Below are 15363 nucleotides of genomic sequence, written 5' to 3'. Positions count from 1 at the left end.
TGTGTATTGAGGTCCATGCGAACAAACTTATCAGCATCGTGAAGACGGATGCCATGGACCAAAGAAAGCGATGAACAAATACTGGTGTGGATTGGCGGCCGGCGCCAGATAAAAATTAACACTTCACACGCACACACGCACGCACACACGCACAGATACAACAGCATTACAGGTGCAGTGCGACCGGGGTCGTTACAAGCGCGAAGTTGAAATGCTGCTGCTGTTGTTGCTGTCGTCATCATCGCCACGACGACGACGCCAGCGACGATTGCGCACACCGCCTTCACGTGGAACGCGCACGTTTGCAGTGGCCAGGGACAGGTTGCGATGAGCTGTGCCGCTGGGAAGCTCCACCAGCATTGTCACCAGCGACGACTGGTTCCCCCTGCAAGATAGACAACACACGCGCGCACGCAGGCCAGTGATGAGCAACGGCATCAATACAAACAAAGAATGACAAGAGCAGCAGGGTCAAAACACGTGCGCGAAATGAAAACGAACATCAAAATGCCGCTCGTAAGTTGGCGGCTGCAACCATAAAGTGTATGGCACGCACCGCGTTGGCTGGGAGGCGATGGGTGTTGGCTGCAGTTCGCCGGTGGAGATGGCGTTTGCCACGTTCACGGCGGCGTCGCCAGAAATAACCGGAGGGCCCCACGCCAGCAGCAGCTTTCCCATTGGCCGTCGCGCAAGCGTCTGCACCAACACCATCACCAGGAGCAGAGCGCAAGCATCAGTTGCGTGTTGCGAAAAGGTAGGGAGAGTGCGGTGGTGGCACAGAGGCATACATCAAACAAAATGCATCAAGAAACAAAACGCATCAAGAAGCATGATACGTCGCTGACACTACAGCACAGCACGCTTACAGGCACACGCACACACACACACACACACAAGCGCATGTGTGCACTGCATTCGCCTCACATACACCACACACGCGCGCGTTGCGTATAGCGCACTCACACACACACACACACACTCACACACTCACACACACACTCACACACACATATGTGTGTGTACACACCTGCATCTGTGTTTGCTCTTGGATTGTGGTTGCACGCTCCGACAGGACGACGTGGATCTTGGATGCGCCAATCACAACGCCGGCAAACAGGAAAAACGCGGAGAAGAAGACGGTGAAGAACACCACAAGATCAATGCTCACCACAGGCTGCGTAAAATAAAACAGCACAGACGTCGCGTTTGCCCCCGTGTTGTGCAGCGCAACGAAGAATCTGTCCTCGGCAAACCGGTACGCCTTGTACTTTGCAACGAAGAGGGTGCGGCGTTCCACATCCTCCGCAAACACGGGCGCCTGCCCAAACTCCAGCTGGTGGGTTCTCTCGTCGACAGTCACGTTGGCGTCACGCAGCACGTACATGCGCACACGCGACGGCAGCGCGCGATCAACCTCCGCAAACAGCCGCATGTTGACGTTGGTGAACTTGGGCGTAATCTCAAATGTGATGAGGTCCCCGGGGCCCAGCTGCTGCTGCACAGCAACATCGGCAGATGGCACGACAAAGCATGGGCGCCCGTCGCGCGGATCACCAGACAGCTGCAGCACGACGCCGCTGTAGGACTGCGAGTCCATGCACGTGTCGCACTGCGCATGGTAGCACGAACCATACTCGTCTTCGTCGCAGTTGTTGGCCGAGCTCAGCGTGTTGTCCTTGCACTGGCACTCCTCGCCCGTGATTGAGTTACACACGCTGCTGTGGCCATTGCACTGACATGGCACGCACGAGCTGTTGACGGTGCTGGCATTCTGCTCAATGTAGTCCAGGGGCGCCAACCCGGCGTCGCGTGCGCTCTTGAGAATGGCGGGATCCAGGAAATGGCCCTGCATGCACTGCTCGCAGTAGCTGCCGCGTGACGGGTATGAGCAGTTGCGACACACGGGCTCATTCTCCTGCCCAGGAAGAGGCACGGCATTGGGCCGGCAGTGGACCGAGTGCCCATTGCACACCTGCAAGCATGACAGACACGTCCCGTTACCCTCGGCAGCGCCGTGGAACCCGTCTTGGCAGCGCTCGCAGTCCGGCCCCTCCGTGTTGTCGAGACAGGCGCTGCGCGCGCTGGTATCGCTGCACGTGCAGTGGCCGTTGCAGCCGCAGTTGGAGGTGCAGTTTCGCCCGTACCAGCCCTGGTAGCAATCGCACACGTCTGGCCGGGAGCAGAATCCGTTCACGCAACCGTAGGTGCTGCACACCGCAGCGCAGGTCACCCCGTCGTCAAGCAGCGTGTAGTTGGCCGGGCACAGGCACCGGTACCCGCGAGAGCCGGGCACGAGGCGTGGGTCCTCATTGATGCAGACAGCAATGTCGCTACAAAGCGCAGTCCCAAGCGCACACTCGTCCACATCCGGGCAGTCGATGCTGTTCCACGTCGTGTGGTTGAGCGTGTCTTCGGGCACCCGCGCCAGGATGGCGGTCCCATCACTATCGTCGTCGTCGTCGTTGTTGCGAAATGCAGCAGGGAGGGCGAGGGCTGCCTCACCAACGACGCTGCGCAGCGCACCACTGCATGTGCTTGAGGTGTTGAACGCGTAGATACCAGGGCCTGCGAGTGTTCCTTGGAGACACTGACCAGTGCCGTTCAGGCCAGGGTCCGCACACCACCCGCAGCGTGCCATGGCCAAGCAGTCGTCGCACTCGCTCGCATCCTGGCAGTCCAGGATGGGGCACGTTGAAGCCTCGCCCGCATAGCGGAAGCACTGTCCAAACGCAAACTCCGTGGTCACGGTGGCTGAGGAGACACACGACTGCGTGCCCTCGCACCACACGCACCCGCTCTGCGTCGCACAATCGCCGCACGTGGTGTGAACGGTGCAGGAGGGGAGGCACACGGCATCCACGTCCACAGGGGTGGTGGCCGGCGCTGCTCGCTCTGCGCACACACCCTGGCCAACGGTGCACGCTGGGTCGGAGAGACAGGAGCGGCACGTCATGAGGTGGGAGCAGTCGCCACACGCGTCACTCGAGCTATCAAAGACCACAGGCGAGGACTGCGGGCACGCAGCGGCGTCGCTGGTCGCCGCACAGCTGGTCGTGCTGGGACAGTACTCGCACGCATCGTGTGACACACACGCGCGGCACTCGTCCTGGGAGAAGAGGCCACGAGACCGGGAGCGATCGGTGCACTGGGCCGCCGCTGCATCGGTGAAGGGCGAGGTGCAGTTGCGCAGACCCGCACCCGACGCCACCACGCACGCACTGGCGGTGGCGTTCCAAACACACGAAGGGTCGTCATCACAGTTGCGAACGGATAAGTGGAACGCGCAGTACTCGGCACGCGGGCGGTACACGTACACGTCGTTGAGGGCGGACGTGGAGACACCACCGAATATGAGCACCTCACCGCTCGGCAGAGCAACGGCCTGGTGCGCTTTCCGCAGCAGCGGAACCAGCGATGCTGTCATATCACCATCGCTGCCTGAGGTGGCAGCTGCCTCGGCCGCAGCCGTGGTGTCTGCAATCCACTTCCCGCAGGGGATGTTGAAGATGAGCGTCTCGTCAGAGTGGCACATGTTCTGTGTTCGGTGCAGAAACGGGTTTCCGCCGTGCACCACCAGGTAGTCGCCAACAACAGCTGCCGCGTGCTGCGAGCGCGCAATGCAGGATGCGCTTTCACAGAAGATGGGCGCTGTTGATGCGACCCGCCACGCGTTGGTGCTGAGGTCAAACATGCGCATGACTGCATTGCGCACGGGGTCCCGCAGCGTGCCCGGCGACACGTACCGCCGCCCGCCAAAGAGGATGAGCTGGTTGCGCGCTGCGTCGTGCACGAGCGTGGCGGCAAAGTGCCCGTCCGGCCGCGACCCGAACGTCGACACCCGCGTCCACACGCTGCTGCCCAAGTCAAGCGCGTACAGCGTCGCTGCCAACCCAACATCCTGTGAAAGGCCACCAAACACATAGAGGGTGTTGTCGACGCGAGCCGCACAGTGGCCTGCGGTGGCTGGCGGCGCGTCCCCGCTCGTTGACACGTGCGTCCAGGCCTGCTTGTCGAGCGACAAACGCCAGACGTCGTTGGTGTATGTGGCGGGCCCCGTTGCGCCACCCATGACAAACAAGCGGTCGTCAAACCACGCCGACACGTGCAGGTGTCGCCCTGCCGGTGTGAGGGAGCTGGGCGCCATCTCAAACTCCGACCACACCCGCGTGTCCAAGTCAAGCACCCACGTGTCCCCGAGGTATTCATTGCCGCGCAGGCCACCAAACACCCACAGCTGCGTGCCTGCGGCGTTCAGCACGGCCGTGTGCCCCGATCGCCCCACAGGTGCCGCAGCACCAGCACCACCAGCATCACCAGCATCACCAGCACTGCCGACAAGGAGCGGGCGCCACACCCCTGGTTGCTCCTGCGCACTGCAGTCGCGTCCGGTGTAGCCAGGTGTGCATACGCACGCCGTCCGCGCAGCGTTGCACGTGCCCTGGCCCATGTGCTCTGAGCAGTTGCGAGGGCAGTTTTCAGCAGCGCAGGCGTCGCCCGACCAGCCGGGGTCGCAGCGGCAGCGGCCTGTTCCATCGCACGACCCGTGGCCAGAGCACAGCGCAGGGCACTCCTCAATGGCGTACGTGGCCTCCAGGCCCCGCAGCTCGTAGCTGATGTCCGAGAACAACACCACCAGCACCTCGCCCGTGTACGAATACACGGTTGTTGTGGGCAGCTCCCCGTTGAGCATGGCCAGCACCTTCGACGAATGCGGCGCAGCGCCGTCAAACACGTGCACGTAGTCGTATGCACACTCTACAGAGACAAACTCAAACGTGACGCGAATGCTGTGGTTTGCGGGCGCACGTATCAGCCACATGCACGATGTGTCTGAGGTGTGGGTGCTGCGGACGTCCGTGTGGGTCCCAAAGCCGGCAGCAGGCTCCACCAGCGCAACGCGGCTCGTCCACCCGACAGCGTTGTAGGCGCGGTCGTCGTATCGGCAGCCAGCGTAGCACCGCCCGTTGCGCCGGTAGAACCCAGGCTGACACTGCTCGCAGCTGTCGCCAGCAGCGTAGTTGGTGCAGTAGCACACACCGGTTGATGGGTCACACGTGCCCTTTGCAGCGTCACCGTTGCCGTTGCACTCGCACGCACGACAGCCAACACCCGGGTCGGTCGCATTACCGTAAAACCCGGGAGCACACGTCCCGCACTGCGGACCTGTGGTGTTGTGCAGGCACACAGGACAGACGCCGAATGTGGTGGCGTTGGTGCACTCTGCGTTGAAGTTGCACCCGCAGTCCACGTCACAGGTGGCACCTGCCCAGCCCACGTCGCACGTGCACTGGTCAGGCGCTGTGCAAGTGCCGTGCACACATGCATTCGTGCACTGCGGCATACAGGGGGCGGAGCTCCGCCCGGGGAACAGGACCGATGCTGAGGCGTAACCAGGCTCGCACTCGCACACGTAGCTGGCGTTGGTGTTGCGACACACGGCATTGGGCCCACAGTCGTCAATCTGAAGTGCACACTCGTCCACATCCGGGCAGTGCGGGTAGTAGAACTCGCCACGCGCAGGCTCAAGCACATACGTGTTGTTGGCGCTGCACGCAACTGCATCCATTGTCGTGTTGGTGGTTGTGGTGTTGGAGCTGGGATCAGTTGCGTTCAGTGGAAGCGGCGTTGATGACGTGGACAGCGGCGCAGCTGTGGTCGTCGTGTTTGCCGTTGCTGCACTGTTGCCGCCGGTCGTTGTAGGTTCCTGCGTCGTGATGGTGCTGTTTGCGGCGGTGGTCGCGTTGTGACAGCTGGTGGTCGTGTTTGCAAGCAACGACACGAGGGGACACTGTTGCTCAGCAGGGCCGTCAAAGTCCCCACTCACGCATGCTCCCACATCCCCATCGTCCTATCATGAATGGTGGTGGTGTGATGGTGTGTGATAAAGTTGGGGAGGAAATACAGCAGCCGAGGATTGCCAGCATGATATGATGCCGAACACATGCGAGCACCAGTTGATGAGACACGCATGTACAAATCAGCAGTTGAAAACACATGCAAAGTAAACACGCACAGACATGCAGACAAGCACAGATGCAGGTGCACACACACTACACAATACACACACTACACAATACACCACACACACTACACACTAACGCGAGATGAGTGCACTTACTGGGTGAGCACACCAGCCACAGCCCAGCTTGTTGAGACAGGTATCGCAGGTGGCGTGAACGGAGCAGTTTGCACACGGCTGTGAAGACTCGTCTGAAGAGTACGCAAAGCTGAGGCACTGGCCAAACGCATTGACGGCTGTGGAGGTCGCCCTGTCGATACACGACGCCGTTGACTCGCAGTACACGCATGTGGCACCGGCATCCGCTCCAATGCACGCGCTGCAGTCCTCCCGACGGCTGCAGGGGGCGGGACACGCCGCCGCGTCTGTGGTGGACGAATTATCCGACACAGCAGCAACCGGAACGCACGTGTCGCGCCACCACGCGCAGCCGGGGACTGCATCGTCTACGCACTCGTGGCACGTGAGCGCTGTGCTGCAGTCCGTGCACAAACCAGCGGACAAAACGGGCGCGGATGCACACGCCATGCTGCTGCCGCTGCTTGTGGTGGTGGTGGTGGTGGTGGTGGTGGTGTTGGCAGTGCTGGTGGCGGTGTCATTGGAAGAACGGCACTGGCCATCGCACCAGAAGCATGCAGCGTCGTACAGGCACGAGCTGCAGTCAGCGTGCCGTGCACATGCGCGCGTTTGAAACTGATGCACGCCATCGTCTGCGGTTAGGATACGAAACCTGCATGTGAATGTGTGTGTGTGTGTGTTGCGAATCGGATAAGAGAGGGAATGAACGGGGAACATCACGCATCGCAAGGCAAGCACATGGACTTTTGAAGTTCAAGCACAAGCGAGTAGGCTAAACAAGACAAACAAAGATGCACCCTACACGCACACACACACACACACACACAAATACACACTCAAACACAAATACACACGCAAACACAAATACACACTCAATCACAAACAATACACATGACACACACACACACAACACACGTACGCAGCGTCAGCTGGCTGCTTCCACTCCAACTTGGCCTCGTATCGAATGCCACCGCGGGCACCCGTGCTGAACGCCAGGTAATACGGCTGTCCTGCTGTCATGTTGACGCTGGTATACACAACCATGCCGCGCGTCTGCGAAGTGTGCTGCACGAACAAGAGACGGCTGCCCTGCGGGGGAGTGGTTGCATTCTGCCACGCCACCTCAGGCGCCGCCCACACACCGAAGAACCCATCAGGATCGTTGCTCTTCACGCCAAACCCGTGCACACCCGTGACGCTGGCGACGATGGTGGCGAGGAACAGTGTGTGCCGCGGCACTGAGACCCGGTTCGCCTCGTCAACAACAGAGACCACCGATGCAGCAACGCCAACAGATGGGTTGAACACATCCGCAATCACATCGCTGTCGCGGGCAGGCATGCTTGCTCGCTCAAAGCGTGAAAACCCCATGCGCCCCGTTAATGTGCTGGCATCAGTGATCTGGCACATGGCGAGTGTGGAGGCCACAGGCGTGGGGCAGGTGGCATTGTCGATGGCACGCGCACAGGTGCCCGTTGTCGCGCACCACGTACACTCCGCGTCCAACGCACAGTCCGTGCATGTGTCGTAGAGGCTGCAGCGGTGGGTGCACGTGCTTGGAGCAAGCATGCATGTGGTCGTGTTGCCGGGCATTTCAAATACCGTAACATTGTCCTGGCTGACACACGTTGCGTTTGCTGCTGCTGCCATCGGCATTGGTGTGTTGCTGCTGCTGCTGCTGCTGCTGTTGCTGCTGCCACACAGAGCACAGCCTGTGACTTGTGTACACGTGTCTTCGCTCTGCCATCCACACCAATCTGTTGCGGGCAGCTCAACAGCCTGACGGTTGTGTGTGTGTGTGTGTGTGTGTGTGTGTGTGTCCAGGGTCAGTCACGCCAACTGCAATGGTATTCCAACGGCTGTGGGACAACAGATGAGGCCCTGTTTCAATCGCAGCCAAAGCAACCAACCGGGCACACACAGGCACACACGCGCACAGCACCACAAGCCCACAGCAACACGTGCCCTGACGGGAACATGTACGCACGAGAAGATCGGTGTGGAAGATGCCTGAGAACCCGCTGTGGAGGAGCATGTGGCCATTGCGGACGGCAGCAGCGTGCGCAAACCGCCCGCTGAACGGACTGGCAGCGATGAAGATGACGTGGTGGTGTGGTGATGTTGAGTGGTGGTGTGGTGGTGGTGGTCGATATGCATGCGCACACGATTGACCAAACAGCAAAGGCCCACACACAAGAGCCGGAACAGCAGCGAGCTACCTGTTGAGTGCGGGTGTGTGCGGGTGCCAGGTGGCGCAGTCGACATCAAACACGAGAAGGTCGTTGGAGTGGCACTCCTCGTCCTCGTAATGGCTGTGGCGAAACCCTCCAAACAGAACCATGAACCTTCCCCACAGCACCGCACTGTGTGTGTACGTGTGTGTGTGTGTGTGTGTGTGTGTGTGTGTGTGTGTGTGTGTGTGTGTGTGTGTGTGTGTGTGTGTGGTGTGTGTGTGTGTGTGTGTGTGTGTGTGTGTGTGTGTGTGTGTACGTGTGTGTGTGTGTACGTGTGTGTGTGTGTTTGGGTATTTCAAGAGAAGGTGAGTTGGGCCAAGTGGCCAAGTGAGTGTGCAAGCAGACATGATTTAGCCATTATCAAGGTCACTTGTGCTGTCCAATTCAAGCAGAGCAGCGCCCACACACATGGGGTTGTTGTGGTTGTCAGTGCCTCGCATGTACCTGTGGAAGGCGAGCGTGGGCCGGCTGTCATCGTGTGCCACGAGCACACGCCAGGACGGCTCCGTCAACGAAAACAGCAGCACCTGCACGGCACACAGCCATTCACACACGCGACACAACACGACGAGCAAGGCGACATATCGGTGATGTGAGTGCACGCACGCAAACTCATGCACACGCACACAGGCACACATACACATACACATATACACGCGCGCGTGGTTCACTGACATCTCAACACAAAATTCACGTCCACAAAGGCACATACACACACACACGAACGCACACATACACACATACAGACACACACACACACACATACACACATACAGACACACGCCCAAACACCTCTGCGGCTGACCTGTGATGTGCGGCCCGGGAAGCGAAGGTTGCCTGGGATGTACCCGCCACTGACGATGATGGCGTGCGATTGCGGATGATACACAGCAGCGTGATCAGAGACCTGGTGCCATTGCGGGGACGCATGTGTGTGTATGTGTGTGTGTGTGTGTGTGTGTGTGTGTGTGTGTGTGTGAGTGAGTGAGTCAGAGAGAGCAAGAGAAAAAAACAGAGTGTGTTTGTGAGAGAGAAAGAAAGAGAAAGAGAGAGAAGAGAGAGAAGAGAGAGAGAGAAAGGGAGAGGGGGAGGATGAGAAGAGATGAAATGAGATGGGGACAAACACAAGAACAGACTGATACGCACACACACACACACACGTGCACACAAACACGAGCACGCAGAGAGTAGTCCAAGCATATCACGCACCACAGGTCCCACCGCCCACTTCCACACATGGCCAACACAACATGTACCTTGCCCAAGTGCGCAGCGAGCGGCACAATGCGTGACCATGCTTCGTCCGTCACATTGAACGCGTGCACATATGCACTGAACAGCGTGTCTGCAGTGCGGCCACCAACAACATACACCGTGTCCCCAACAAGTGTGGCTGTGTGGCCGGCAACTGCTGGTGGTGGCACACCGCGCGCATCAACACGCCGCCACACGCCAGACTGGAGGTCCAAGCGCCAGTGGTCATCCGTGTAGTGTGCTGGGTGGTGTGCAATGCCATATGCGGCAGCGGTGCGCTCGGAAGCGTTGACGCCGCCGTGTATGTGTAGCGCGTCACCGTCGAGCCAGAAGGCGTGCGAATACCGGGCGGCCTGGCAGCACGGTGATTTGGGGGGGGGGGGTACCGTGGCGGACATGTAGGGGAGAGGGGGCAGCAAGGCATGGTGGGGTGAGGCGAATGGTAGTGTGGGAAGCGGTGGTGTGAGGCAAGAGGGGAGGGGATGACAGGCGCATGCTGACATCCAGCTGCACCAACAAGCAATCGCCTGTACGAGTGTCGATCATGCACGTATGCACCCAAACGTGCATACAGCACCTGCAGGACTGTAGACACACACGCACACATACACACAATACACACACACATATGCACGACACACAATACACACACAATACATACACACATACACACACATAAACACACACACGCACGCACGACACACAATACACACACCCACACACAAAGTACACGTGCGCACCGGGGCCGGTGAAGCTGCTGCGGGAGCGAGGGTGGTCCATCCCTGTGCTGTGAAATTGTACATGCGCGTCTGCGACGATGGTCCGTTGACGGTGAGCCCGCCAAAAGTGGCCAGGACGTCGAGCTGTGCGTGGTAAACAGCAGCGTGTGCTGCGACGCCGTGCTCTGACACGACAGGGACAGGGTCCGCGGCAACGCGAGCCCAGGGCGCGAGAGGGCAGTCCACTTCCCACGGGTTGCACGTGCAGTGGCCGCAGGATGCCGCGTGTTGAGTCGTATCGCATGCTGCCATGGTCACAGAATTGGGGGGAGGAACACAACGTGTAAAGTCGGGCACGTGCCTTCAACGTGTTCATGGGCCTCACGCAACGCTGTTGCATACCAGTACCACCAAGACACGCGTACGCACACACACAGAGCATGCACACATACGCACGCACACGCGCGCGCTGGCTCACCCTGAGCTGGACATGACAGGTTCGTGGCCACGGCGAGAGCGACTGGGTCTGAAAACGCCGCAAGCTCCAAGCGAAAACCTTGCAGCACGTAGTTGGAGTCGCTGTCAAAGTGTACAATCACCTGAAGCGCAAGATCAAGGCAGGAAAGAAAGCCGTGAACTTGGCGAAGGTGTTGCGTGTGTGTCTGTGTCTGTGTGTGTCTGTGTCTGTGTGCGTATCTGTCTGTGTGTGTGTGTGTGTGTGTCTGTGTCTGTGTCTGTGGCTGCGTGTGTGTCTGTGTGGCTGCGTGTGTGTCTGTGTGTTGCGTGTGTGTCTGTGTGTGTGTGTGTGTGTGTGTGTGTGTGTGTGTGTCTGTGTCTGTGCCTGTGTGTCTGTGTCTGTGTCCGTGTCTTTGTCTGTGGCTGTGTCTGTGCATCGTTGTAGGTTTCTCTGTGTGTTGCTCTCCCAATCACGCGGCAGTCTTCACCTCATTGGACGAGGATACGATGGGAGGCGGCGAAGCAGCTCCCGATAGAGAACCGATGCGGGGATGCTGGTGAGTGCCTCCATCGTAGATGTGCACGAAGTCATAGCTGCACTCCGTTGTGAAATTGAGCATGTGCAACACAATGCGCGATGATGGTGGCCCTGTACACCACACAACGACACATCCAACGAAAACAAGGAAAAGGACAGAAACATATCAGCGCGCATGCGACTGCTTCGCGTGGTGGGAGTACGTGCGCCAGCGCATGATGGTGGTAAGCCCAGATCACAAACATGACGACGACGACAACCAGAAAAGGGGCGACAAGATGAACCGACCTTGAATGTGCCACTCGCACGTGGTTGCTGCCGAGTACTCGGCGGCATCAAGGTTGGACCCAATGACACGCCAGGTGTCCTCGACGTACAGCGCCGTGCGCGGGAGGCAGCTCGGCCCTGCGCCATGCACATTAACAGCAGTGCACGTCAGCAGCAAGAGCACCAGCAGCGTCGCAATCGCGGTCATCATCATCCTCACCACCGCCACCGCCTTGGTCCGCTGCTGCGGCTGCATTGTTTGGTCGGTTTTTTTGTTTGGGGTTTGTGTGCGTGTTCGGTGGCCTGTGGGTAAAATGCATTTTGCCACAATGGTCTTCCCTTGGGAACAAGGCGCAACGGACACGCCGCCCAGAAGGTAAACAGACTGTGTGTGTGTGTGTGTGTGTGTGTGTGTGTGTGTGTGTGTGTGTGTGTGTGTGTGTGTGTGTGTGTGTGTGTGTGTGTGTACGTGTGTGTGTGTGTGTGTGTGTGTGTGTGTGTGTGTGTGTGTGTGTGTGTGTGTGTGTGTGCGTATGTGTGTGTGCGTGTTTGTGCGTGTTTGTGTGTGTGCATGCGTGCGTGCGTGTTTGTGTGTTTGTGTGTGATCTCCCTGGTTCACGATAATCATGATATAAACACGGTTGAGCTTCCTAGTTTATCAGTTGAGTCGGTGCCAGTCTCTTAGTTCTCCATTATGTACTAGCGCTGCCTAAAAATGAGCCTTAAGCATGCCAGATCGACTATACAAAGGCCGCGAGGGCGGCAACGTGACGGGACCCGATAGGGACATTACCTCAGGCACGCAAGGACCCACACACACACACACACACACACACACACACACTCTCTCTCTCTCTCTCTCTCTCTCTCTCTCTCTCTCTTTCTGTTCTCACACACACTCACACACACACTGCACCACGCGTCATAGTTTGTTTTGATCGAGCGACAGCTCCATGCAACAGAACAGTCAGCCAAAGTGCTGCTGCGCGAGGCATTACAGGCACAGTCCGACATTGACAGCGCATTCCAGGTGACACGCTCGTAGCAGGCGCTACCGTGTGGCGGCACAACTTTGCTTGCCGAGTTACGACGCACCAACACAGAATCCGGGGTGTCCAGCCTGCGTTGTAGGCCCCCAATATGTGCAAGCACACGCTCGCACCGTCACAATGCTCACTCGCACACTTGTACGGCTTCATCAAACGCGTACAACACAGATGAGCCAGGAGATTTGGCGCGATGAGCAACAGCGACGCAAGATGCTGTCGGACCATGTGTCCTCCATCACGCACGTGGTCAAGTCCCTGAACCGCGAGTTGGAGGCTGTTGAATCCCGCATCAACGAACAACTCGTCGGCGTTCGTCAGTACTGCCAAGCACTACAGTCCAAACTGGTGGGTGTCTGTCTGTCTGTGGGTGTCTGTCTGTCTGTCTGTGTATGTATGTGTGTCTGTGTGTTTCTGCGTGCGTCCGTGTGTGTCTCTTTGTGTGCCTGTCTGTGTGTGTGCGTGTGCCTGCCTGCCTGCCTATCTGTCTGTTTGTGTGCCTGTGTCTGCCTACCTGCACCTCTGTCTGCCTGCCCCCCTGCCGGCTCCATGAAAGCAATGCATGTCAAGTCGTAACACCGGTTACATACGGTTTACCATAATTTACTCTGCTTTTCGCTGCAAGGATGCAAGCTTTTCCCAGTTGGGATTCACACACGTACAGCAGGAACACGTCAACGCACGTGTTCGGGAAGCGTTTCAAGCCGTCACCACCTCGCAACAGGCGTTTCAGGTGGGGCCACCACGCGCTCGTCTTTGCACAAGCACAAATACGCGCGACAGCCATGAAACGTTATGAATGTGGCACCTTCCACGCTCTCCTTTTCACACCTGCGCCCTCGCCCCAGCCATACGCCATGCCAACACCACCACGTGATGGCCGTGCGCTCATGATGCCAGCATCACCACCAATGACAAACAGACGGCCATTCAAGACCAGCTGCGACGGTTTGGCGAACGCGTGGATGCGCTCGCAGTGCAGGTGCAGCCGCCGCAACACACGTTGCTGAGACTTGCTGCTTGGGCTTGTGTATGTGTTGTGTTGTGCTTGTGCATGTGTTGTGCTTGTATGTTGTACACATGTTTCTCCATCAAGAGCGTTGATAAGCGCAAGCCCTGCTCGCTCGCACGTCACCACGAAATTCGGTGTCCATGCTTGCTTCACCTCCAACACCACTTCAGGTCAACCACAGCCTTGCAAGCAAGACGTCGACGGACTCCATCGGACACATGCAGGCGACCGGTCTCACAGAAGCCCAGGCCGCACTCAACGTTCGCGTGGAGAACCTCGACGGAAAGGTCTGTCGGTCTGTCTGTATCTGTCTGCGTGGGGTGTGTGTGTGGGTGGGTGTGGGTGGGTGTGGGTGGGTGTGGGTGGGTGTGGGTGGGTGTGGGTGGGTGTGGGTGGGTGCGTGAGTGGGTGTGTCCGTCTGTATGTCTCTCTGTCTCTCTGTGTGTCTGCCTGCTGCCTGTGTGTGTGTGTGTGTGTGTCTGTGTGTGTCTGTCTGTGTGTCTGTGTCTGTGTATTCCTTCCTTATTGTCGACATCACGCCGCTGCAGGTCGGGCAGCTACTACGCGAGGTGCGTACGGCGCACGACAGCATGAATGATCTGCGGCTTCAGCAGCAACAGGAACACATGTCCGTGCAGGCCGCACTGGAGGACATTCGCCGCGCAATGGAACACGAACGGTGGGTCTGGCTTGCATTGCGAACTTGCGCTGCTTCCTTGCCTTCTTGCTTTGCCACCTTGCCTGCTTTGCCATCTTGCTTGCTTGGCTTGCTTGCTTGCTTGCTTGCTTGTCTTTTGGGTTATGCATTTACGTGTGTCGATCTGTCTCCTCACTGCTGCATCGGTTTGCTCACGCACGCCCATGGTTCGTGTTCCGCTCACAGGGACGAACGCGAACGAAAGTCAGAAGACGCAGCAAAAGTATGACAGCGCGCGTGCATGTATACATACATACATACATGCATGTGTGTGCATGTGTGTGTATGTGTCAAGCGAGGCGCTGCCAACACTGAAACATCCACAACACCACATCCACCCATGTGCAACCACACACACACATGTACGTCCACACATCCACTCACACACATCCACAAATAACCTTACGATACCTTGCAGTCCATGACCGCATTTGTGGAGGAGAAGTTGAAGGAGTTGCGCGAACAGCACGCGAGCGATCTGACTACAAAGACACAGACCATTCACTCAAAGCTCGCAGACGTCACGCGTGAAATACAGCAGCAAACACAACAGGTGTCCGTCCGTCTGTTTGGCCTGTGCGGGTGTGGGCATTGGTTGCAGCAGCGCCTGTTGTGTCTGTATGTCCTGATCATGTGTTGCCCCCGCATGTGCTCCCATGCCCATGATCAGTAATAATGTTTGTTCCACCAGCGCTCACGAGCCTATCGCCCATCGCACCACTTGCACTGCAGCTGTCGAGTGAGCAGGGGACACTTGCTGGCACACTCAAGACGGAAACGGGCCAGGAAGTGGCGAGGCTGGAATCTACCATCCATGCCCTCCAAGAATCGGTGCGGTCTTCATGGAGTTGAATGCTGTTGAATGCTGTTGATGTTGCTGATGCACCCGCCGTCCTTTCGATACCGGTGTTGAGAACACGCTTCCACGTCGTACTTTGTCACCCATCCTCACGAAACATTATCTTCACACACACACACACACGCACACACACACACACACACACACACACACACACACACACACACACTCTCTCTCTCTCTCT

At 58.2% G+C, this 15363-nt stretch overlaps 3 protein-coding genes across 3 annotated transcripts in view; 1 reads left to right on the top strand and 2 right to left on the bottom strand.

Moving 5' to 3' along the window:
* Nucleotides 1-192: 192 nt before the first annotated feature.
* On the bottom strand, nt 193-10616 carry PTSG_00501 (laminin B1; the record flags this gene model as incomplete). The annotated part of the gene is made up of 12 exons (XM_004998988.1): nt 193-385; nt 557-696; nt 1028-5546; nt 5775-5848; nt 6119-6749; nt 7017-7498; nt 8085-8181; nt 8317-8460; nt 8776-8858; nt 9137-9238; nt 9588-9938; nt 10326-10616. The coding sequence occupies 12 exons, from the start codon at nt 10614-10616 to the stop codon at nt 193-195; spliced, it is 7107 nt and encodes a 2368-aa protein (XP_004999045.1).
* A 614-nt stretch (nt 10617-11230) lies between these two features.
* On the bottom strand, nt 11231-11821 carry PTSG_00500 (uncharacterized protein; the record flags this gene model as incomplete). The annotated part of the gene is made up of 2 exons (XM_004998987.1): nt 11231-11409; nt 11587-11821. 2 exons carry the CDS (start codon nt 11819-11821, stop codon nt 11231-11233), a joined length of 414 nt encoding a protein of 137 aa, XP_004999044.1.
* Nucleotides 11822-12293: 472 nt separating this feature from the next.
* PTSG_00499 (uncharacterized protein) overlaps nt 12294-15363 on the top strand; it is a gene marked incomplete at its 5' end in the record, with an annotated part of 6788 nt that continues 3718 nt past the window's right edge. Inside the window, 10 exons of the mRNA XM_004998986.1 lie at nt 12294-12332; nt 12494-12595; nt 12783-12959; nt 13237-13344; nt 13534-13593; nt 13794-13910; nt 14172-14302; nt 14507-14543; nt 14739-14873; nt 15053-15151. Of these exons, the coding sequence (XP_004999043.1) occupies nt 12294-12332; nt 12494-12595; nt 12783-12959; nt 13237-13344; nt 13534-13593; nt 13794-13910; nt 14172-14302; nt 14507-14543; nt 14739-14873; nt 15053-15151 (1005 nt within the window). The remainder of the gene's footprint in view (nt 12333-12493; nt 12596-12782; nt 12960-13236; nt 13345-13533; nt 13594-13793; nt 13911-14171; nt 14303-14506; nt 14544-14738; nt 14874-15052; nt 15152-15363) is intronic.

This window comes from Salpingoeca rosetta, assembly GCF_000188695.1.
Source record: "Salpingoeca rosetta unplaced genomic scaffold supercont1.1, whole genome shotgun sequence".
Taxonomy (NCBI): Eukaryota; class Choanoflagellata; order Craspedida; family Salpingoecidae; genus Salpingoeca; species Salpingoeca rosetta.
The sequence above is the reverse complement of the archived record's forward strand: the minus strand, read 5'-3'. Positions and strand labels throughout refer to the sequence as shown.